Source organism: Anomaloglossus baeobatrachus, chromosome 12 (assembly GCF_048569485.1).
Source record: "Anomaloglossus baeobatrachus isolate aAnoBae1 chromosome 12, aAnoBae1.hap1, whole genome shotgun sequence".
In the NCBI taxonomy this organism is placed as follows: domain Eukaryota; kingdom Metazoa; phylum Chordata; class Amphibia; order Anura; family Aromobatidae; genus Anomaloglossus; species Anomaloglossus baeobatrachus.
In genome coordinates this window covers 145,211,795-145,236,548 of record NC_134364.1, presented here as the reverse complement: position 1 = coordinate 145,236,548, position 24,754 = coordinate 145,211,795, and the positions used below count along the sequence as shown (strand labels likewise).

General features: G+C 53.3%; 2 protein-coding genes across 2 annotated transcripts in view; both read left to right on the top strand.

The window, feature by feature from the left end:
* NECTIN4 (nectin cell adhesion molecule 4) overlaps positions 1–13,227 on the top strand; it is a 189,890-nt gene extending 176,663 nt beyond the window's left edge. Inside the window, exon 9 of the mRNA XM_075330589.1 lies at positions 11,886–13,227. Coding sequence (XP_075186704.1) covers positions 11,886–12,185 — 300 coding nt within the window. The 3' untranslated portion in view covers positions 12,186–13,227. The remainder of the gene's footprint in view (positions 1–11,885) is intronic.
* Positions 13,228–15,581: 2,354 nt separating this feature from the next.
* Positions 15,582–24,754, top strand: part of ARHGAP30 (Rho GTPase activating protein 30) — a 185,571-nt gene continuing 176,398 nt past the window's right edge. Inside the window, exon 1 of the mRNA XM_075329994.1 lies at positions 15,582–15,811. Within this exon, the coding sequence (XP_075186109.1) occupies positions 15,706–15,811 (106 nt within the window). The 5' untranslated portion in view covers positions 15,582–15,705. The remainder of the gene's footprint in view (positions 15,812–24,754) is intronic.

Here is a 24,754-nt window from a genome sequence, read left to right as displayed (position 1 = left end):
TCCCCAGCATCAGCCTCTCTCCTCCCAGCCTCCCCCAGCATCAGCCTCCCCCAGCATCAGCCTCTCTCCTACCAGCCTTCCCCAGCATCAGCCTCTCTCCTCCCAGCCTCCCCCAGCATCAGCCTCCCCCAGCATCAGCCTCTCTCCTTCCAGCCTCCTCCAGCATCAGCCTCCCTCTCCCAGCCTTCCCCAGGATCAGCCTCTCTCCTCCCAGCCTCCGTCTTCCCAGCCTCCCCCAGCATCAGCCTCCCCCAGCATCAGCCTCTCTCCGTCCAGCCTCCCCCAGCATCACCCTCTCTCCTTCCAGCCTCCCCCAGCATCAGCCTCCCTCTCCCAGCCTTCCCCAGGATCAGCCTCTCTCCTCCCAGCCTCCGTCCTCCCAGCCTTCCCCAGCATCAGCTTTCCCCTCCCAGCCTCCCTCAGCATCAGCGTTCCCCAGCATCAGCCTCTCTCCTCCCAGCCTCAGCGTCTCTCCTTCCAGCCTTCCCCAGCATCAGCCTCTCTCCTCCCAGCCTCAGCCTCTCTCCTTCCAGCCTCCCTCAGCATCAGCCTCCCCTTCCCAGCCTTCCCCAGGATCAGCCTCTCTCCTCCCAGCCTCCTTCAGCATCAGCCTTCCCCTCCCAGTCTCCCCTAGCATCAGCCTCCCCTTCCCAGCCTTCCCCAAGATCAGCCTCTCTGCTCCCAGCCTCCTCCAGCACGCTGTGCTCCTCTGCCGACACTCACACACACCCGATCGCATACACTCACCCACACAACCGATGGCATACACTCACCCACACAACCGATCGCATACACTCACCCACACAACCGATCGCATACACTCACCCACACCCGATCGCATACACTCACACACACCCGATCGCATACACTCACACACACCCGATCCCATACACTCACCCACACAACCGATCGCATACACTCACCCACACCCGATCGCATACACTCACACACACCCGATCGCATACACTCAAACACACAGACACTGACGAAATCGCACATACGCGCTGATACTCACAACATCCGGAGATATCACATGCTTCTGGCCATGTGATCCTCCGTCAGGTCCTGGAAGCTCACAACAGCACAGTATCGAGGCCGAGAAGCAAGCGATATCCCAGGATGTTGTGAGTATGTGGATGCGATGTGATGTGTGTGTGAGGGTGAGTGTGATCTGATGTGTGTATGTGTGTGCTGTTATGTGTGTGTGTGCGTGTGTGTATTTTCCGCCGCTGCAGGACCTTGATGTGTGGATGCGATGTGATGTGTGTGTGAGGTGTGTGTGAGAGTGAGTGTGAGCCGGTGTACGCTGGTAACTATGATACACATCGGGTAACTAAGGGACCTTAGTTACCCGATGTGTATAATGGTTACCAGCTTTCACGGCCTCCGTCAAGATCCCAGCATCGCAAGGTTATGTCTGGCGCTGCCGGGATCCTGACGGAGCCGGTGTAGAAGCAAGCGATATCCCAGCATGTTGTGATGTGTGAGGTGTGTGTGAGAGTGAGTGTGAGAGTGAGTGTGATCTGATGTGTGTGTGTACTCACCTGGGAATCAGAGCTACGTGTCAGTTGGGCCAGAGCGAGCGTGCATTACGTGAGGGGGGCGGGGCCTGCAGAGAGCCGGGGCGAGAGGCCAATCCGTGTGGGGGGCGGGGCCATGGCGAGCCCAGCGGCCAATCAGCTTTGTGTCACCGTAAGGACACAATTTCGGAGCATGACAGACAGACAGACAGACAGACAGACAGATAGACAGACAGACAGACAGACAGACAGAATAAGGCAATTATATATATAGATATGTAGAACCGAGTTAATTATATTAGTCCAGCCCTCTAAAACCATCCCAATTTCTCATGCGGCCCCATGGGAAAATTAATTGCCCACCCCTGGTCTAGAGCTTTGTGTTGATAGACAGAGATGAGGGTGGAGATGTAGGGGGGTGCTGCACTGTGGTGATAGACAGAGATTAGGGGGATATGCAGGGGATGCAGCACTGTGGAGAGCTTTTTGGTGATAGACAGAGATGAGGTTGGAGATGTAGGGGATGCCGCACTGAGGAAAGCTTTGTGGTGATAGACGAGATGAGGGTGGAGATTTAGGGGGGTGCTGCAGTGTGGAGAGCATTGTGATGATAGACAGAGATGAGGAGGAGATGAAGGGGGTGCTACACTGTGGAGAGCTTTGTGGTAATAGACCAGGGGCGGGGAACCTTTTTACTGCCGGGCGCCATTTGGAATTTTCTACCAACCTTCGGGGGCCGCACCAAATTATCAACTTGAAAACGACCAGGCTATATTTGGTCAAACAATTAATTAACTCACCCCTAATGTGGTGGCCGGAGCGGCTGTGATGTTCAGTCATATTGATCATTTTGTTTCTCACAACTGCTTTTCCAGGTTTGTCTTGGTCTGCGGGCATACACATCACAGGAGAAGCTGGGGCATATACATCACAGGAGACACTGAGGCATATACATCACAGGAGACACTGAGGCATATACATTTCAGGAGAGGCTGCGTCATATACATCCCAGAAAAGGCTGGGGCATATACATCCCAGGAGAGGCTGCGTCATATACATCCCAGAAAAAGCTGGGGCATATACATCACAGGAGGAGCATATAGATCACAGGAGGGGTGTATACATCACAGGAGATGCTGAGCATGGACAGCACTAGTGGCGGGCACAGACAGCACTAGGTGGCAGCACGAACAGCACTATGCGGCACAACGGACAGCACTATGCGGCACAACGGACAGCACTAGGCGGCACAACGGACAGTGTCGCGGGCGGAGGAGGGGATGCTGCGCTCTCCCACTGCTCGGATCCGGCCGCTGCGGCTGCTGCGGCTGCTGCTGCTCGGTGGTGGCTCGAGCGGTGGGCCGGATCCCGGGGACTCGAGCGGCGCTCCTCGCCCGTGAGTGAAAAGGGTGGGGATTGGATTGTGGGGATTTGGTTATTGTCCGTGACGCCACCCACGGTTGTGGTGATATTGGTGACACGACCGCTGCTCTGGATGGGGATCCCGGGAGCGATGACTGGGAGCAGCCTGGATGTTAGTTCTCCCCTCCGTGGGTAGGGGGTTTGGTTGTCCCGGGGCCCGGTGATGGGGTAGGGATGGATGGCAGGCGGGTTACAGGGCCTGGTGAGGTGCAGGGTCGCGGGGGCAGCGCTATGCCGCACGGCACGGTGGTACTCACTCAGCCAATGATGAGGACACAGTTCTCGGTAAAACACACGGCTGGATGGACGAGTCCCACAGACGGCTGCGGTGTTTCTCCTCCCGGCAGGTTGATGGTGACTGCCTTTCCCTGCACCTGTGTAACGTGTACGGTTCCAATGGGTTCCCACCGGTAACCCGCTCCCCAGCTTGGATGGGTGCTGAAGGAGCCCCTTTTGCCCGCAGGCTCTGGCCCAGGGAACTTAAACCTTGGCGGTGACTGTGTTGCCCTCTCTCGGTTGGACGGTTGCCTTCTGATGGGACTTGGCTGCTGGGAAACCCAGGAGGTTCCCTTTGCTAACGAATTTGGCAAATTTACAGCGACTACTAGCCTTGCCGGCGTCCGTAAGCCCCTGCCGGTTGGTGCTGGCTTCTCTTTGCATACCGGTCCGGTACCGCCGGGCCACCGCCCGTCCACGGTCCTTACGGCTAGCTCCAATAGGCCACTCCTGCAGATGGTCCCCACCGTCTGCCAACATTGCTGATCCGTCCGGGCCACACACCCGGACCACTTCTGTCTGCTCCTCTACCACTTTCCTTCCTCTCACTTTCACTTCCAAAACTCCACTCTCTCTTTTCCTGCCTCCAGGACTTTGTACTCCTCGGTGGGCGGGACCAACCGCCTGGCCCACCCCCTGGTGTGAACATCAGCCCCTAGAGGAAGGCAACAAGGGTTTTTGTCTGACTTCGGTGTGCCTGACCGGGAGTGTGGGGTGTGTTGGTGTTGTTCTGTGACGACCTGACTTGTCCAGGGCGCCACATTCCCCCTTAGTAAAACGCAGACCATCCACGGGCTGCCCGTCCATCACCGGTTTTATTTTCACAACTGAAAAGATAATCGGTAAAACAGGTTACAAATATATTAACTTCTTCCCACATCGGGAGGCATATTTACTTAAATGTTACTAAACGGTTTCGGCTTCCGCTCTCTCCCACCCAAGCAACCCCTTGACCCCAGTCCAGCACAAGTTACCCGAGCGGGTTCTGTCCTTTTCAGGGGACCCATGTCCATGGGGAGCCCCTGAAATTCCCGGAGGATCGCCACCGGTTGCGGTAGTGGCGGGCCTGGGCCATCACTTCCCTCCAGGCCCATCCTCCAAATCAGCCTCTCCGGAGGCGGTAACGGTATAGCCTTAAGGCCCCCTTCACACGTCCGTGAAAAACACGCACGTGTGTTACGGGCCGTTTTTCGGGTCCGTGTCCCGTTTTTGTGTCCGTTTTTATGGTCCGTGTGGCACCTGTGTGAATTGCGTATGCTAGCCGTGTTTGTGTGCAGAACGTCCGTGTGTGCGTGTGGAATTAACGTGTATGTGTACGTGGAATGTCCGTGTGGAATGTCCGTGTGTGTGTGATGCACAATGTCGTTTATAAATGTCGGCTGACAGCAGACAGAGTTGCGCGATGAGAATGAACTCGGGTGAACTTCACCCGACTTCATCCTCATACCGCGGCTCTGTCTGTGTCGAGTACTGATTAGCGGTCACCTGTGAAGGATTCACCGGTGACCACTAATCCCCCGATTGACTGAAGTGTCCCCCCCTCTCTCATACTCACCGATCCCCGATCACCGGCGCTGCACGGCATTCACACGGCTGCGGCGGCTTGTACTATTTTGAAAAAGCCGGCCGCTCATTAAACAATCTCGTATTCCCTGCTTTCCCCGCCCACCGGCGCCTATGATTGGTTACAGTGAGACACGCCCCCACGCTGAGTGACAGGTGTCACACTGCACCCAATCACAGCAGCCGGTGGGCGTGTCTATACTGTGCAGTAAAATAAATAAATAAATAATTAAAAAAAAACGGCGTGCGGTTCCCCCCAATTTTAATGCCAGCCAGATAAAGCCATACGGCTGAAGGCTGGTATTCTCAGGATGGGGAGCTCCACGTTATGGGGAGCCCCCCACCCTAACAATATCAGTCAGCAGCCGCCCAGAATTGCCGCATACATTATATGCGACAGTTCTGGGGCTGTACCCGGCTCTTCCCGATTTACCCTGGTGCCGTTGGCAAATCGGGGTAATAAGGAGTTATTGGCAGCCCATAGCTGCCAATAAGTCCTAGATTAATCATGTCAGGCGTCTCCCCGAGATTCCTTCCATGATTAATCTGTAAGTTACAGTAAAAAAACACACACCCGAAAAATCCTTTATTAGAAATAAAAAACACACACAAATTCCCTCATTACCAATTTATTAACCCCGACAAACCCTCCATGTCCGGCGTACTCCACGGTCCTCCAGCGTCGCGTCCAGCTCTGCTGCATGGAAGTGACAGGAGCTGCAGAAGACACCGCCGCTCCGGTCACCTCCACACAGCAAATGAGATGAGTAGCGCGATCAGCTGCTGTCACTGAGGTTACCCGCGGCCACCGCTGGATCCAGCGGTGGCCGCGAGTTACCTGACTGACAGCAGCTGATCGCGCTACTCATCTCATTTGCTGTGTGGAGGTGACCGGAGCGGCGGTGTCTTCTGCAGCTCCTGTCACTTCCATGCAGCAGAGCTGGACGCGACGCTGGAGGACCGTGGAGTACGCCGGACATGGAGGGTTTGTCGGGGTTAATAAATTGGTAATGAGGGAATTTGTGTGTGTTTTTTATTTCTAATAAAGGATTTTTCGGGTGTGTGTTTTTTTACTGTAACTTACAGATTAATCATGGAAGGAATCTCGGGGAGACGCCTGACATGATTAATCTAGGACTTATTGGCAGCTATGGGCTGCCAATAACTCCTTATTACCCCGATTTGCCAACGGCACCAGGGTAAATCGGGAAGAGCCGGGTACAGCCCCAGAACTGTCGCATATAATGTATGCGGCAATTCTGGGCGGCTGCTGACTGATATTGTTAGGGTGGGGGGCTCCCCATAACGTGGAGCTCCCCATCCTGAGAATACCAGCCTTCAGCCGTATGGCTTTATCTGGCTGGCATTAAAATTGGGGGGAACCGCACGCCGTTTTTTTTTAATTATTTATTTATTTATTTTACTGCACAGTATAGACACGCCCACCGGCTGCTGTGATTGGGTGCAGTGAGGCACCTGTCACTCAGTGTGGGGGCGTGTCTCACTGTAACCAATCATAGGCGCCGGTGGGCGGGGAAAGCAGGGAATACGAGATTGTTTAATGGGCGGCCGGCTTTTTCAAAATAGTAAAAGCCGCCGCAGCAGTGTGAATGCCGTGCAGCGCTGCGCCGGAGATCGGGGAACGGTAAGTATGAGAGAGGGGGGGAAACTGACCGACAGACTGTGAGAGAGGGACAGACAGACAGAGAGACCGACAGAGAGACAGAGAGACTGACCGACGGACTCAGGGAGATTGACCGACATACACAGAAATAGAAAGAATAGCCGACATCACTAGAAATAAAAACACCAAACGGACACGGACTATAGGTATATGCATACGTGTTTACTAACGTGTGTGCACATACCCATAGACTTTCATTGTGTCCACATGTGCGTGCTCCGTGCAGATAACGGACATGCATCCGTGCCAAACGCAAACACATACGGATCACGGACACGCACACACGGACATAATGAAATAACGGACGTGTGACCACAATCATAGATTAACATTGGTGCACGTTTGGCCGTGTCTCCGGTATATACGGAAACGGACCAAACACGCACGTGTATCACGGACGTGTGAAGGGGGCCTAAAACATATTTTTATTTACATACCACAAGTTCGTGGTTGCTCTGCCAGTTCTCGGGCTTGTCCGTAGTAGTTTCTACGCAGTGGTTTGTAAGGGGTCCCAGCGGGGACCAGTTGCCGGCAACGACCGGTGCAAATCAAGGCTTCAATCAGGTGAACAACAGTGCTTCGTAGCCAACGGGCTACCACAAACAAAACTGTAGGATCCCAACGGAGACTTGCCGTAGGGTCCCGACGGGGACCGTCAGCTGGGTCCCAGGGGCCATCCACAACACCTGGCTCCAGTACAACTTCCTCCGCAGCTTTCCCGCAGTCCACCACTGAACAGCACGAGCCCCCAATGCCACCCACACAGAGGGGTGACACTGTCCCACAGGACTCCATTTTCAGCTGCCGATCATGCGGGTATGACTGCTCCTCCAACCGGACTCCTTAGCCTTGAGGGCCGTCTGGAACGTCAGTAGAGTCCCAATGGGGACCGACAGCAAGGTAACCGGGAACCGCTACCATGCTCTAACTTTTCTTTCTTAATCAGCAATCCCACGACGCAGCTGCCTTTGCTGCCGCTCCCAGTGCGGAGCACTTTCTGCTTGCTCCGGTTCAGGCGGTGTGGGGGACGGGCCCAGCCGGAGTCCCCCCGTGCCGGCTAGGACCAGTACCTTTGGTAATGAGGGACCCCGCTGTGACATGACCTGCTCTGCCTCCTGGCAGCTGCATCCCCGCCGTGCCTCCGGTGCATCTTTGCTGATGGGCTCAGCCTTCGGCTTCTTCCATGGAAGCGGATCAGGGCGGTCACGAGCTTCTGCTGCAGGTCGGTCCGCCAGGGCTGATTGGCAGGGTACCGCTACCGGTGGTGGTGGTAGCGGGCCTAGTGGCGGGGCAGCAGCAGCCAACACGGGTAGCGGGGGAGGTAGAAGGGCGAGCGGGTATGGACCGGGTCCCTCGGCTGCGATGACCGACCCACTAGGGGTACAGGGGCGTGGGTCACTTACCCTCCCTTCCAAGACTCCCTCCACCTCGCGTCTCTGTATGGCCGCCACCACTTCCGCCATGTCGGCCTCCCACTCCTCCAAGAGGAGCTGCATGCGGACCTGCAGACGGCTGCTTAGCTGGACGGTCCGGACTTCCACCCACGCTGCGGTGCCAGGTGCGGGGACCACGGTGTTGTCGGTCGGACTCAGCATCCTTAGCAGCGGTCTCTTCCAGGAACCAGTAAATGGCCGCAGGGTCCTGGCGTCCCTGCTCGTATAGCCGCGAGCTACATGCGGCCAGACGCCATTAGTCCCCCTTAGTCTCTTTCCGGCTCCTCCTCTACAGAGGCGGGGCTTCGGCCTTCGCGCCTCCACTACTCGAGGAGACGCTCGAGCGGGAATTCTTCGCGCCCAAAATGGTGGCCTCTCCAATTTTTCGTCCGGACACCTCCGGCGGTAACAAGGCGCACCTTTACCAGACGGCAGAGCGGTAAGATCCTGTTCGTGACGCCAAGTTGTCGCCGGCGGAGGAGGGGGCGCTGCGCTCTCCCACTGCTCGGGTCCGGCCGCTGCTGCTGCGGCTGCTGCTGCTCGGTGGTGGCTCGAGCGGTGGGCCGGATCCCGGGGACTCGAGCGGCGCTCCTCGCCCGTGAGTGAAAAGGGTGGGGATTGGATTGTGGGGATTTGGTTATTGTCCGTGACGCCACCCACGGTTGTGGTGATATTGGTGACACCACCGCTGCTCTGGATGGGGATCCCGGGAGCGATGACTGGGAGCAGCCTGGATGTTAGTTCTCCCCTCCGTGGGTAGGGGGTTGGTTGTCCCGGGGCCCGGTGATGGGGTAGGGATGGATGGCAGGCGGGTTACGGGGCCTGGCGAGGTGCAGGGTCGCGGGGGCAGCGCTGTGCCGCACGGCACGGTGGTACTCACTCAGCCAATGATGAGGACACAGTTCTCGGTAAAACACACGGCTGGATGGACGGGTCCCACAGACGGCTGCGGTATTTCTCCTCCCGGCAGGTTGATGGTGACTGCCTTTCCCTGCACCTGTGTAACGTGTACGGTTCCAATGGGTTCCCACCGGTAACCCGCTCCCCAGCTTGGATGGGTGCTGAAGGAGCCCCTTTTGCCTGCAGGCTCTGGCTCTGGGAACTTTAGCCTTGGCGGTGACTGTGTTTCCCTCTCTCGGTTGGACGGTTGCCTTCTGACGGGACTTGCCTGCTGGGAAACCCAGGAGCTTCCCTTCGCTAACGAATTTGGCAAATTCACGGCGACTCCTAGCCTTGCCGGGGTCCGTAAGCCCCTGCCGGATGGTGCTGGCTTCTCTTTGCGTACCGGTCCGGTACCGCCGGACCACCGCCCGTCACGGTCCTTACGGCTAGCTCCAATAGGCCACTCCTGCAGACGGTCACCACCGTCTGCCAGCCTTGCTGATCCGTCCGGGCCACACACCCGGACCACTTCTGTCTGCTCCTCTACCACTTTCCTTCCTCTCACTTTCACTTCCAAAACTCCACTCTCTCTTTTCCTGCCTCCAGGACTGTGTACTCCTCAGTGGGTGGGACCAACCGCCTGTCCCACCCCCTGGTGTGAACATCAGCCCCTGGAGGAAGGCAACAAGGGTTTTTGTCTGACTTCGGTGTGCCTGACCGGGAGTGTGGGGTGTGTTGGTGTTGTTCTGTGGCGACCTGGCTTGTCCAGGGCGCCACAAAAGCACTAGGTGGCAGGACAGAGAGCACTAGCTGGCAGCACAGAGATCACCAGTTGGCAGCACAGAGAGCGCTAGTTGGCAGCACAGAGCGCTAGTTGGCAGCACAGAGCGCTAGTTGGCAGCACAGAGCACTAGGTGGCAGCACAGAGAGCACTAGGTGGCAGCACAAAGAGCAGTAGGTGGTAGCACAAAGAGCACTAGGTGGCAACACAAAGAGCACTGACAGTGACAGCACAGAGAGCACTAGGTGGCAGCACAAAAAGCACTAGGTGGCAGCACAGAGAGCACTAGGTGGCACCACAAAGAGCTCTAGTTGGCAGTAAAAAGAGCACTGACAGTGACAGCACTAGAAGGCAGCACGGAGAGCATTAGGTGACAGCACTAGCAGGCAGCAGGGAGAGCACTATGTAGCAGCACTGACAGCACTAGGAGGCTGCACAGATTACACAGCACTGAGGGGTTACACACAGTACTAGGGGGTACACAGCACTTGGGGCAACACACAGTACTAGGGGGTACACAGCATATGATGGGGGGCAGTGATGGGTTGCATACTCACAGTACAAGGGGAGGAGGAGTCACGCCGCAAAGGTCCGGGAGGCATGTACAGCAGGGAGGCATCTGCTGCACCTCTTCTGCTGTGACTGGAGCACAGCGCGCTGTTTATCCCGCCCACAAGGTAAACCCTCAGCACTCGAGCACAGTCCCGAGTTCAGTCTAGAATGTACGGGCTGTAGTCAGGTCCTAAAAAGAGCCCGTACATTCTAGTACAGGCTGCAATCAGGATCTGGAAAAAGCCCGTACATTCTAGCATCTACCCAGAACGCACTGGAATTTTAAAGGGCTGGCGGCTGGCAAAAGCGCGACTGCCCGGGGGCTGCATTAAATGTCATTGTGGGCCGCATACGGCCCGCGGGCTGGAGGTTCCCCACCCCTGTAATAGACAGAGATGAGGGTGGAGATGTAGGGGGTGCCGCACTGTGGAGAGCTTTGTGGTGAAAGACAAAGTTGAGGGTGAAGATATAGGGGGTGCCGCAGTGTGTGGCGCTTTGTGGTGATAGACAGAGAGAAGGATGTAGAGGGTGCCACACTGTGGAGAGCTTTGCGGTGATAGACAGAGAGGAGGGTGAGGATGTAGGTGGTGCCGCACTGTGGAGAGCTTTGTGGTGACAGAGATCAGAAGGAGATATAGGGGGGTGCCGCACTGTGGAGAGCTTTGTGGTGACAGAGATCAGAAGGAGATATAGGGGGGTGCTGCACTGTGAAGAGCTTTGTTGTGATAGACAGAGAGGAGGGTGGAGATGTAGGGGGTGCCGCAGTGTGGAGAGCTTTGTGGTGATAGACAGAGATGCGGGTAAAGATGTAGGGAGTGCCATAGTGTGGAGAGCTTTGTGGTGATAGACAGAGATGAGGGTAAAAATGTAGGGGGGTGCTGCACTGTGGAGAGCATTGTGGTGATAGACAGAGATGAGGGTGGAGATATAGGGGGGTGCCACAGTATGTAGAGCTTTGTAGTGATAGACAGAGAGCAGGGTGGAGATGTAGGGGGGTCCCGCATTGTGGAGAGCTTTGTGGTGATAGAGAGGCAGGTGGAGATGTAGGGGGTGCCGCAATGTGGAGAACTTTGTGGGTGAGAACAAGCAATTTAAATGGGATCCCATGATGTATGTGCAGCCAGTGCAATGACTGGCACAGAGCAGAAGCATCCAAGTAACGATTAGCCAGATAGGTGACCCTGGCTGCTGCATTAAGGACACTAATGGTTGGTCACGTTAGTTTGTTGGTCAATGTTTTTGGGCAGTGATAGCTGCAGCTAGGATTGATTCGCAGGGATGAAACAGACAGTGTAGGACCCAAATGTAGGAATGTGGACCCCTTTCTGATGTATCACTGATGGGGCCCTCATCTGCCATACTAGGTACAGGGACCATACCCATGTCACTATGCAATGAGGAGCAGAAGTCCATAAGGAGCAGCTGTGAACGATGATCCAAGTGAGCGCTCATGGCTCTACCACAGGCCACTGTCATTGCATTTATTATTTTAATATTCTTTAGATTTTTGTGATCTGGACTTCAATTGGTCAGTGCTAATAGCAAGAAGAGAAGCTGACTATAATTTCTCCATGGGTCGGTATAGTTTGTCATGTAGATGATCGGAATGCCACATTCTTCCCAAAACCCATGTTATGTTGGCGGTCCAGTTACAGTTCAACCATCCCATGGCCAGAACGAAGCTACCCAACATGGCGTCGGTCCTGATGTATGATGTGATGTGAGTGTATGTCTAATATTGACCGCATTACTCATGTGTTCCTGCTCATCAGGGAGAAGAGGTGGACAGACGTAGCTACTCCACGCTGACAACTGTCCGGGAGATAGAGACTCAGACTGATCTGTTGGCCACAGTTCCTGATGAGGACGTGAAGGAGGAGGAAGAGGACGCAGAGAACGAACCTCTAGAGGAGAAGGAACTTGAGCTAAGCGACAGAGGGAGCACAGGAGTCTTATCCACCCAGCCATTCATCAAGCAAGGCATGAGCCATTTTTATCAGGAAAATGGGACTCTTCGAGCCAAGCCAACCACAAATGGGATCTATATAAATGGCCGAGGACACTTGGTATAACTGTGACCCTTTAGCCCTCTGAGGTGCTAACATTGTGGGTACATGATATATATAAGCAGTCTTCTTCATGGTTACACTGCGAGGACATCATATGGCCACTAACCAGGCTAAACTTTTTCATACCATTCGCATCTTCCTACCATCATTAAATGATGAAGATCTGATAATATCCCCATATGTGCAGGTCTCAAAGTGGGGAGCTGAATATGGAAGGAGCCATGTCCTGGATCACCCCCAATGAGTCCCACCACCTCACTCATGACTGCTGACACCTCCTCAGTGGGTGTGAACATTTGCCATTGGCACTGATTTACTTGTGATGTGTGAACAATAGACTGTGCCCTTGTGGATATTTTGAACTGTTCACCAGTGCAGTCCATCCTGGCCTAATAAATGTGAGCAATATGAACATGTTGTGCTATGAACGGGAAGCCCCCGTTGTGGCTGTATAATTCTGTGAATCTACAGTAAGTATATTGCCCCCATGGTAGAAGGTTTTCTCTTTCTATTGCATCCAAGAAGCGGAAGGAAGCGTGACTCAGTACAGGACCATTGTGAAATGTCAGCTTGAACGAGGAGAATGCAAACAACTAGTCTGCCTCCATCAGAAATATAGCCGACCTGTACAAGAGAAGGTGCCTCCATCATACGAGTTCCCTCTATAGTCATCACTCCTTGTAGTGTGTCGACCAACTGTACATGGCATACAATCCCAGCATCTACTGCACGTGAACCCTCCTATGGCACTGTGCCAACTTACATGGCACACAATCCAAGCATCTACTGCACGTGAACCCTCCTATGGCACTGTGCCCACTGTACATGGCACACAATCCCAGCACCTACTGCACGTGAACCCTCCCATGGAACGGTGTCCACCTTACATGGCACACAATCCCAGCATATAATGCACGTGAACCCTCCTATTGCACTGTGCCCACCGTACATGGCACACAGTCCCAGCATCTACTGCACGTGAACCCTCCTATGCACAGTGCCCACCTTACATGGCACACAATCCCAGCATCTACTGCACGTGAACCCTCCTATGGCACTGTGCCCACCGTACATGGCACACAATCCCAGCATCTACTGCACTTGAACCCTCCTATCGCAAAGTGCCCACCTTACATGGCACACAATCCCAGCATCTACTGCACGTGAACCCTCCTATGGCACTGTGCCCACCGTACATGGCACACAATCCCAGAATCTACTGCACTTGAACCCTCCTATCGCACAGTGCCCACCTTACATGGCACACAATCCCAGCATCTACTGCACGTGAACCCACCTATGGCACTGTGCCCACCTTACATGGCACACAATCCCAGCATCTCCTGCACGTGAACCCTCATTCAACAGTACATGAACCCCCCTATGGCACAGTGACCACCTTACATGGCACACAATCACAGCATCTACTGCACGTGAACCCTCGTTCTATGGTATGTGAACCCTCCTATAGCACAGTGCCCACCTTACATCGCACCAAATCCCAGCATCTACTGCACATGAACCTTCCTATTGCACAGTGCCCACCTTACATCGCACACAATCTCAGCATCTACTGCACATGAACCCTCATATTGCACAGTGCCCACCTTACATGGTACACAATCCCAGCATCTGCTGCACGAGAACCTTCATTCTATGGTATGTGAACACTCCTATGGCACAGTACCCCCATCTTACATGGCACACAATCCCAGCATCCGCTGCATGTGAACCCTCGTTCTATGGTACGTGAACCCTCTTATGGCACTGTGCCTACCTTACATCGCACACAATCCCAGCATCTACTGCACGTGAACCCTCATTCTATGGTACGTGAACCCTCCTATGGCTCAGTGCCCACCTTACATGGCACACAATCCCAGCATCTGTTGCAAGTGAAACCTCGTTCTAGGGTACGTGAACCCTCCTATGGCACAGTGCCCACCTTGCATGACACACAATCCCAGTATCTGCTGCACGTGACCCCTCGTTCTATGGTATGTGAACCCTATTGCGCGCCCTGCCTCTATAGCATACATGTGGGTGACGTCCAACAAACGCTCTGGCCCATAATATCAGTCATGTGGTGGGACGACGTCCTATTATGGAAGCCTTCCTGGGCCACCCCTGAGAGATGAGAACTCGACATGTGGACTTTATTTTCTGAGGGTTACCCCCTCACCAGGATGTGTACATATTAGTGTAAATTTCTTGTCAGAAGATTCTACGGGCGCTATTTATATGTGCTGTATAGATTTTCTATGGATGGTATTTATGTCAGGTCTGGGTGGTTTTCTTGTCATTGCAGGGAATTCTTGTACAAAGCTGATTAATACTTGAAGTTCAATGTCTATAAATCACACAGCCTGGGATGTAAAAGCATCTTGTATCTGTTTTTTTATTGTGTCTGACTATAGATGTGTGACCATACTCCAGCAGAGGTTTAGGCGGGCTTTGCACGTTGCGACATCGGTAACAATGTGTTACCGATGCTGCAGCGATAGTCCCACCCCCGTTGCACGTGAGATATCTAGTGAAAGCTGCCGTAGCGATTATTATCGCTACGGCAGCTTTACACGCACATACCTGCCGTGCGACGTCCCTCTGGCCGACGACCCGCCTCCTTCCTTAGGGGGCGGGTCGTGCGGCGTCACAGTGACGTCACACGGCAGGCGGCCAATTGAAGCGGAGGGGCGGAGATGAGCAGGATGTAAACATCCCGCCCACCTCCGTCCTTCTCATTGCAGCCAGGAGGCAGGTAAGGTGATGTTCCTCGCTCCTGCGGCTTCATACACAGCGATGTGTGCTGCCGCAGGAACGAAGAACAGCATCGTACCTGTCGCACCATCGGCATTATGGAAATGTCGGAGGCTGCAGCGATGATACGATAACGACGCTTTTGCGCTTGTTCATCGTATCAAAAAGGTTTTACACGTTGCGATATCGACTGCGACGCCAGATGTGCGTCACTTTCGATTTGACCCCATCGACATCGCACGTGCAATGTCGCAACATGCAAAGCCGCCCTTAGGGAACCCATCCATCTGCACCACTCTTAGGACTTTGTGTGTCTAGGATATAGTTTACAATTTGACTTCTCCTGGCATAGACACCAGAGTCTTACCCTGATGGTGGCATTACTGGGATGGGTCATGAAGAGCCTTGTTTGCTACAGAACAACCTGCTCCTCAATTCTCACTCTTACAATGTTCTGCGGTTGGGTTGATGCTCTGCACAGGATGTGGTTCTCAGACAGTAACTCAGGCTTCCTCTAAATTCTGATCATTACATTCAAAGCTGAAAAGGGGCTGGAGCTTGGTGCAACGCTCATCACTTCAGGGTAGTAATCGCCACTGTGACACGGCTGCTTCCTCCACCAGAACCACATCCTGCGCAGTATTAAGTTGTGCATCTCATTTGCCCCAAAAGTAAGATGACTGAAACGAAGCAGCAGGTGACGAGGATGCACTAAATACACGAGAGGTCAACCTATCCAGGAAGCCAGGGGTCTAGGTCTATAGCCATGTCACTAGCCATGAAAGCAAGGCAGAGGGTGAAGAAGAGGAGCGTCAAAGACAAAATCTTTGGGTGTGATTTGCTGGAACATCTCCAAATGTCAGGACAGGAAGGTAAGTGACAGTGACGGTTGAGATCTTCTTCTACTCTCCGCATACTTCTCCAGGCGCCATCTGAAAGTATTGATGGAGATAGGATTCTGGCAGATATGTACCAGTAAGAACATGGTCCTAGGTCTAACCTCTTAGAATCCTGGACATAACACAACCTTCAGAAACACAAATGATCAGAAGCGAGAGATATCAAAGGCTTCAATAACTCAGAGACTTACTTCTGTGTGAGACCAGTAGATGTCCAAAAAGTGACAGGTGCAATAGAAATAGAATTCCCCATGAATGGTCTGCTCCACTGGTGGAGGCCTCTTCTACAGAGTGTGACCATAATGGAGTTCATAGTGAAGAATTCAGATTATTCATATCTGTATAAGCTGTCATATGCAAAGTGAGGCCAAAAAAAGAGAATGTCAGCTAACCTGTAATATCTACTACAATCGATAGCATGATATATTCTGCGTAATGTAGCATCATATATACTGTGTAATGTAATATATAGAGGATCTGTCAGCTCTCCTGCATGGTGTAGAATACACAGGATCTGTCAGCTCTCCTGTATGGTGTAGAGCAGGGTTCCCCAACTCCAGTCCTCGAGGGCCGCCAACAGTGCATGTTTTCAGGATTTCCTTAGCATTGCATGGGTGTTGGAATCATCAACTGTGTAGGTGATTAAATTATCACATGTGCAATACTAAGGAAATCCTGAAAACATGCACTGTTGGCGGCCCTTGAGGACTGGAATTGGGGACCCATAGTGTAGAGTACAGAGGATCTGTCAGCTCTCCTGTGCGGTGTAGTAAACAGAGGATTTGTTAGCTCTCCTGTGTGGTGTAGAATATAGAGAATCTGTCAGCTCTCCTTTGGGGTATAATATATAGAGGATCTGTCAGCTCTCCTTTGGAGTATATTATATAGAGGATCTGTTAGCTCTCCTGCATGGTGTAGAATACAGAGAATCTGTCAGCTCTCCTGTGTGGTGTAGAATACAAAGGATGTGTCAGCTCTCTTGTGGTGTAGTATACAGAGGATCTGTCAGCTCTCCTCTTTAGTTTGGTATATAGAGGATGTCAGCTGTACTGTGTGGTGTAGAATACAGAGGATCTCTCAACTCTCCTGAGGTGTAGTATACAGAGGATCTGTTAGCTCTCCTGTAGTGTAGAACACAGAGGATCCGTCAAGCTCTCCTGTGTGGTGTAGTATATAGAGGATATGTCAGCTCTCCTGTCTGGTGTAGTATATAGAGGATCTGTAAACTCTCCTGAGTGGTGTAGTATATAGAGAATCTGTCAGCACTCCTGTATGGTGCAGTATATAGAGAACCTGTCAGCTCTCCTGTATTGTGCAGTACATAGAGAACCTGTCAGCTCTCCTGTATGGTGCAGTACATAGAGAATCTGTCAGCTCTCCTGTATGGTCCAGTATATAGAGTAATCTGTCAGCTCTCCTGTGTGGTGTAGTATATAGAGGATCTGTCAGCTCTCCTGTATGGTCCAGTATATAGAGAACCTGACAGCTCTCCTGTGTGGTGTAGTATATAGAGGATCTGTCAGCTCTCCTGTATGGTGCAGTATATTGAAGATCTGTCAGCTCTCCTGTGTGTAGCATATAGAGTATCTGTCAGCTCTCCTGTATGGTGTAGAATATAGAAGATCTGTCAGCTCTCCTGTATGGTGTAGAATATAGAAGATCTGTCAGCTCTCCTGTGGTGTAGTATATAGAGATCTGTCTGCTTCCCTGTGTGGTGCAATGTATAGAGTATCTTTCAGTTCACCTATGTGGTGTAGTATATAAGGATCTGTCAGCTCTCCTATGTGGTGTAGTACATAAGGATCTGTCAGACATATCCTCATGGTGAACCTTTCAGTCATGACGAACCTTTCACAGGCTGAGTGCCCAAATTGTAGCCCTAAACCTGTGCCGCCCCCGTGCCAGCGGCTGCTGCTCAGATCCGCACCCGCTGCGTGGCTCGAGGGATCCTCCGGACCCGGGGGTCACGCGGACACGCCGAATGAAAAGGGGGACGTAGTTGTACGGCCTAGACTGTATTTGGTTCGTGACGCCACCCACGGTGTGTGGTGGAGTGGGACACCACCACCGCTGCTGTTGTGGGATGCCCGGGGGAGATGTAATGGCAGCTGGATGTTAACCCCTCCGTGGGTATGGATGGTTGCCCCGGGGCCCAGTGTCTCTGTGCAGGGTATATAAACAACAACTTTAGAATGCACAGCCAAAAAATTCAGGTAATGACTATAAGATGGGGGTGCACACGTCAAGCAAAACACATGACTCCGGAATGTCTGACTAAAGGCCTTGACCTTCACCCAACAGCCCCCTACCCCCCAGGGTTCTTATCTAAAATAAACACAAACACTGCGTGACGTTGGATATAAAGGCCACAGCAGCCCCATTTATTAGTAACAGAAACATAAGCCATGTAACAATACAATTCTTCATTGAAGAACCCCCGAAAAAGGAGGGGGGGGGTACCTAAAGGTTAACCAAAATGTTCCTTGCAACATCAGCCCACCTCCTGACCCTCAGCCGCAACACACCGACTCGAGAGCCCAAGCCAGATGTTGCCGACACTATGTCCCGCTGAGACTCAACCCAGCAAGGACCCGTTTACCAAACAATTGCACCGCTAGAGGTAACCCGCTCCGGCACTGGGTTCCGTCCTCTCCTCTGTGCAAACCCCCACCTTCAGACACCCCCCTCCTTTCTGCCGCTGCGACAAATACGATCTTCCTCCTTTTCTTCGTCGATGTCGAATCCACAATCAGGGCGGGCGGGCGGGAACGATTACAGTCACTGTCCAGGTAGGAATGGCCCACCCCCCTCTGACCTGCCCTATATACGACCCCCTATAGCACCACCCCCTGACCAATCACACTGACCCCTGATCCTGGCTGACCCTTAGCACCACCCCCAGAAGATTTCGCGCCCAAACTGACTTCTCCATTAACCCCTTATTAACCCTATGGCCTGGCATCCCTCCTAGTCATGTAGCCCTCCCTTGAGCCCCTTCGGGGCAGCAGTCCGGGCTCTTCCTTGACTCCGGAATGTCTGACTAAAGGCCTTGACCTTCACCCAACAGCCCCCTACCCCCCAGGGTTCTTATCTAAAATAAACACAAACACTGCGTGACGTTGGATATAAAGGCCACAGCAGCCCCATTTATTAGTAACAGAAACATAAGCCATGTATCAATACAATTCTTCATTGAAGAACCCCCGAAAAAGGAGGGGGGGGTACCTGAAGGTTAACCAAAATGTTCCTTGCAACATCAGCCCACCTCCTGACCCTCAGGCGCAACACACCGACTCGAGAGCCCAAGCCAGATGTTGCCCACACTATGTCCCGCTGAGACTCAACCCAGCAAGGACCCGTTTACCAAACAATTGCACCGCTAGAGGTAACCCGCTCCGGCACTGGGTTCCGTCCTCTCCTCTGTGCAAACCCCCACCTTCAGACACCCCCCTCCTTTCCGCCACCGCGAGTGCGCATGACCCCTTGTGCGCACGAGTCCTCCCATACCAACAAAGCCTTCTCGACCCCCTCCATAAGCCCTAAGGCCCAAATATCATTTCCCACCGAATTTAAATGGACCCCGTCCCGCCGCAACAAGTCGGCGGACGCCGCTTCCAACTCCGGGTGCCGAACCGAGACACCCCCGACCCGGGAAATAAAACGCCCAATCTCCCGATTCACTTTGCTTCGTGCTCTGTTAACTGCCTCCACCGACCTGGCGTGCCGCCATGCCAGCCGCGCAACCATATCAGACCAGACGATTACTAGACCCGGGTGGGAGGACAGGAGCCGCAGGCAGTCACACTTTATATCTTGTATCAGGTCCCTGGAAGCCCGGAGACCCAGGTCATTCCCACCCGCGTGTAGTACTACCACGTCCGGTGCTCTATCCAACTGTGAATGGTGGCGCCAGGTAGGCAACACCTCACTCCACAGCATACCCCTGATGCCGATCCATCGCACTGTCGCCTTTTCCCTGGGGACCCCCAACTGACGGCCGTCCGGTCGTATTCCCGCACGAAACGCCCCCCAATACACGTATGAGTGGCCGAGCACCCACACCAATAATGGTAAACCTACAAAACAAAAGGTGACAACACGGGGGGGGACACGTGGAAGAAAAGGGGGGTAATGAGTACCAAACAAATACCGCCCCCGACCCCCCCCCCCACCAATATCTCACAACAAGTTCGGCCGGACGTAAGATCTAAACCTGGCCGAGTCCCATCGACCAATCTTACGGAGAGCCTGCGCGCCCAGGCCCCAACGAGCCGCCTGAGTCGCAGCCCCAATCCGAAAGGAATGTGACGCGAACTCAGCCTCGTTGAGACCGCAACACTGCAGGCACCTCCGAAAGATACAGACAAATTGGTAACTGGACAAGGCTGACCCGTCCTGGTGGGACAAAAGGGACCCCGGGCGAGTTCCCCTCACTTCTAAAAACGCCGACAGCCATTTAACAGGGCATTCCGCTAAACCAGGTACACCCCACAATTCCACCACCCGACCTCTACCCAGCTGGTCCGTCTTTGACCGTCTCAAGCAACACCGTACCGCATCCATACCGCATGCCACGTCCTCCAACAACAAACCTCCGTGACTCCTCGTGTTCCTGCTCACCAATTCACTAATTCTGAACGCCCCAAAGAAGGCCAAAACAAAAGCGGTCCCAAACAACTGGCATTCATACTCCGAACAACACACCCGAGGCAAAACCGACAACAGCTTGCCCAGCAGCTCAAAAGACACCGGGCGCCGAAGGTCTCGGCGCGCCCCCGCCCTGCGGTAACCCTTCAACGCCTGGCGCACCCAGAAATCCTTAGTGACATCCTTCCAGCCCAGTAACCTGAAAAAGAAAGCAATGCCCGCCAACCTACCCGCAACCGCCGACCACGAAAGGCCTTCTTCCTTTGCCCTGCCCATCATGAACAAAACTAAATAAACTCTGTCACCTTCAGGTACATCACCTCCCACCTCATCAACCAACTCGAGCCAACGGTCCCACGCTGCATTATAGCTGCGCCACGTACTGGGTGCCACCGAATGTCTGATCAATTTCCAGGCCGGCTGCAAACCAGGTCCCACAACCAGACGGGCCACACGGTCTCCTGCTGCTCCGCGTCCGGCGCCAGCATTCGAAAGCGGTCCCACTGGAAGCGAGATAAAGCATCAGCCACGGAATTCAGCACCCCCGGCACATGTACAGCGCAGACCCACAAGTTCAACTCCAGACATTTCAACACCAAATGACACAAGAGATCCACCACCGGGGGGGAATCAGCTGTCAACTTGTTAACACACTGAACGACCCCCAGGTTGTCACACATGAAACGCACCTTTCTGTCTTTCAAATCCTGTCCCCAAACCTCTATGGCCACGACAATAGGAAAAAGTTCCAACAGGGCCAAATTCCTAGTCAGACCGGAAACCCGCCACGAATCAGGCCACCTGCCGACACACCATCTCCCCCCAAAATATGCACCAAAACCACTGGATCCCGCCGCGTCCGTATAAAGGACCAACTCCTCATTGGACACCACCTCACGAAGCCACAATGACCGTCCATTATACAGCTCAGGTCCGCCTTGTGCTCCACCTTCAAACGCACAAAATGCAAAGGGTGCAACACACCGGTAGTGGCTTGAGCCAAGCGACGGGAAAAAACTCTTCCCATCGGCAAAATCCTACACGCACAATTCAACTTTCCCAACAGGGACTGCAAATCCCGTAAACGAATCTTCTTGGCCTCAATGGCCCCTTGAACGCAACGCCTCAAATCCGCCAGCTTGTCCTCCGGCAAGCGGCACTCCATGGCAACTGTATCTAGCTCGATACCCAGGAATTTCAAAACAGTAACCGGACCCTCCGTTTTTTCAGGCGCCAACGGAACGCCAAAGCGGCGAGCAACCTGCTCCACTGTCCGAAGCAAAAGGGAACACTGCGAGGATCCAGCAGGTCCCATGCACAAAAAGTCGTCCAAGTAATGCAACACTGAATCTAGGCCCGCCTCCTCCTTAACCCCTTCACGACCGCGGGCCGTAAAATTACGTCCTATTTTAACGTGACTTAACGACCAGGGACGTAATTTTACGACCTAAACTTCATTTGATTGCCGTGGCCATAGCAACGGCTTTCAAATGATGTCCCCTGCTGTTTCTTACAGCAGGGGACCTTTGCTTGACCCCAGGGGGGGCGGCATCGCCACCCCCTATCGACGATCGATGTGATTGGCTGTTCAAATCTGAACCGCCAACCACATCGATCGCACTAATTTCGGCAAAAATAATGCCCGAATTAGTGCGATCCTGTGAGATCCAGCTATGAGATGCCGCAGCTGCTGCAGCATATCATAGGTGGACCTCAAACATGCCGCCCCCAGCCCCTGCAGCACTGATTGGAGCGATCGTGCTATGACGCGCAATCGCTCCAATCAGTGTGCAGTGGGGCGGTCTGATCTGCCGGTGGCCGCCCTCCCCAGGCCTGTGCTGGCCTGCGAGCCCTCCCTCAACATGTCTGCAGCGTGCAGTGGCTGGTACTTGTAGTACCACGCCACCGCTGCTGCTGCCGCCGCCGCCGCCATCGCCATCGCTGAGGTCACCGCTGCTGCTGCTGCACGTGAGTACTGTGCCCGTGCGCGCTCCCGTGGTGCCCCTGCGCGCTGCCGCGATAGCCCCTGCCGTGCCCCCCCCCGCGATCTGCTCCCCCCAACCCCCCCCCCCCTGACATCCCGATCTGCTCCCCCCGCGATCTGACTGCCTCCCCCATTATCTCTATTCTGCTTCTGCAGCTCCCTCTCTGCTCTCCCCCCTCCCCCTCTGCTCTCCCCCCCCTCTGCTCTCAACCCCCCCTCTTCTCTCACCCCCCCTCTCCCCCTCTGCTCTCCCCCGACGTCCTCTTACCTGTCTTCACCGGCCCGATCACATCTGCGTCCATCGCTGGGTCCTTCCTGGGCATTCTGCTGATCTGCCTGCTGCTCCTGTAAAGCTGTCCATCTCTCTGCCATCTGTTCCTCTGCAGCTCTTCTGGTCAGTAATCCTCCTGCTAGTCCTCTGGGTACTGTAAGTATAACTTTTTTTTTTTTTCCGTATCCCCTGTCCATTTTTACACCTCATCCGTCCGTGCGTCCCGCCAAGCGCTGATCAGGGATGCAGATAACGGATCGGCATCCCTGCTCAATTTTTGGCGTGACTTTTTTTTCCGTATCCCCGACGCTTTTTGTATCGCATCCGTCCGTGCGTCCCGCCAAGCGCTGATCAGGGATGAACATAACGGATCGGCATCCCTGCTCAATTTTTGGCGTGACTTTTTTCCGTATTCACGACGCTTTTTGTATCGCATCCGTCCGTGCGTCCCGCCGAGCGCTGATCAGGGATGCAGATAACGGATCTGCATCCGTGGTCAGTTTTTGGCGTGACTTTTTTCCGTATTCACGACGCTTTTTGTATCGCATCCGTCCGTGCGTCCCGCCGAGCGCTGATTACGGATGCAGATAACGGATCGGCATCCCTGCTCAATTTTTGGCGTGACTTTTTTCCGTATTCACGACGCTTTTTGTATCGCATCCGTCCATGCGTCCCGCCGAGCGCTGATCAGGGATGCAGATAACGGATCTGCATCCGTGGTCAGTTTTTGGCGTGACTTTTTTCCGTATTCACGACGCTTTTTGTATCGCATCCGTCCGTGCGTCCCGCCGAGCGCTGATTACGGATGCAGATAACGGATCGGCATCCCTGCTCAATTTTTGGCGTGACTTTTTTCCGTATTTGCGACGCTTTTTGAATCGCATCCGTCCGTGCATCCCGCCAAGCGCTGATCAGGGATGCACATAACGTATCTGCATCCATGTTCAATTTTTGGCGTGACTTTTTTTTTTTACGTATCCCCGACGCTTTTTTTTATCGCATCCGACCGTGCGTCCTGCAGCGGCCGATCAGTGCACTGCGTCTGTGCGTTTGAAAAGTCAAATGGCGTTCCTTCTCTTCTGAGCCCCGCCATGCGCTCAAACAATTACTTTCCACCACATGTGAGGTATCTACGTACTCAGGAGAAATTGCACAATACGTTTTATGGTGCATTTTTTCCTGTTACCCTTGTGAAAAAAAAAGCTACCTAGTTGAAGCAACCGTTTTGTGGTAAAAAAAAAAAATTTTCTTTTCACGGCTCAACGCTATAAACTTCTGTGAAGCCCCCAGGTGTTCAAAGTGCTCACTAAACATCTAGAAAAATTATTTGAGGGCTCTAGTTTCCAAAATGGTGTCACTTGTGGGGGAGCTCCACTGTTTAGGCACCATAGGGGGTCTCCAAACGTGACATGGCGTCCGCTAATGATTCCAACCAATTTTGCTGTCAAATGGCGCTCCTTCTCTTCTGAGCCCCGCCATGCGCCCAAACAATTACTTTCCACCACATATGAGGTATCTGCGTACTCAGGAGAAAATGCACAATACATTTTATGGTGCATTTTTTCCTGATAGCCTTGTGAAAAAAAAGCTACCTAGTTGAAGCAACCGTTTTGTGGTAAAAAAAAAAAAATTTCTTTTCACGGCTCAACGCTATAAACTTCTGTGAAGCCCCCAGGTGTTCAAAGTGCTCACTAAACATCTAGAAAAATTATTTGAGGGCTCTAGTTTCCAAAATGGTGTCACTTGTGGGGGAGCTCCACTGTTTAGGCACCATAGGGGGTCTCCAAACGTGACATGGCGTCCGCTAATGATTCCAACCAATTTTGCTGTCAAATGGCGCTCCTTCTCTTCTGAGCCCCGCCATGCGCCCAAACAATTACTTTCCACCACATATGAGGTATCTGCGTACTCAGGAGAAAATGCACAATACATTTTATGGTGCATTTTTTCCTGATAGCCTTGTGAAAAAAAAGCTACCTAGTTGAAGCAACCGTTTTGTGGTAAAAAAAAATAA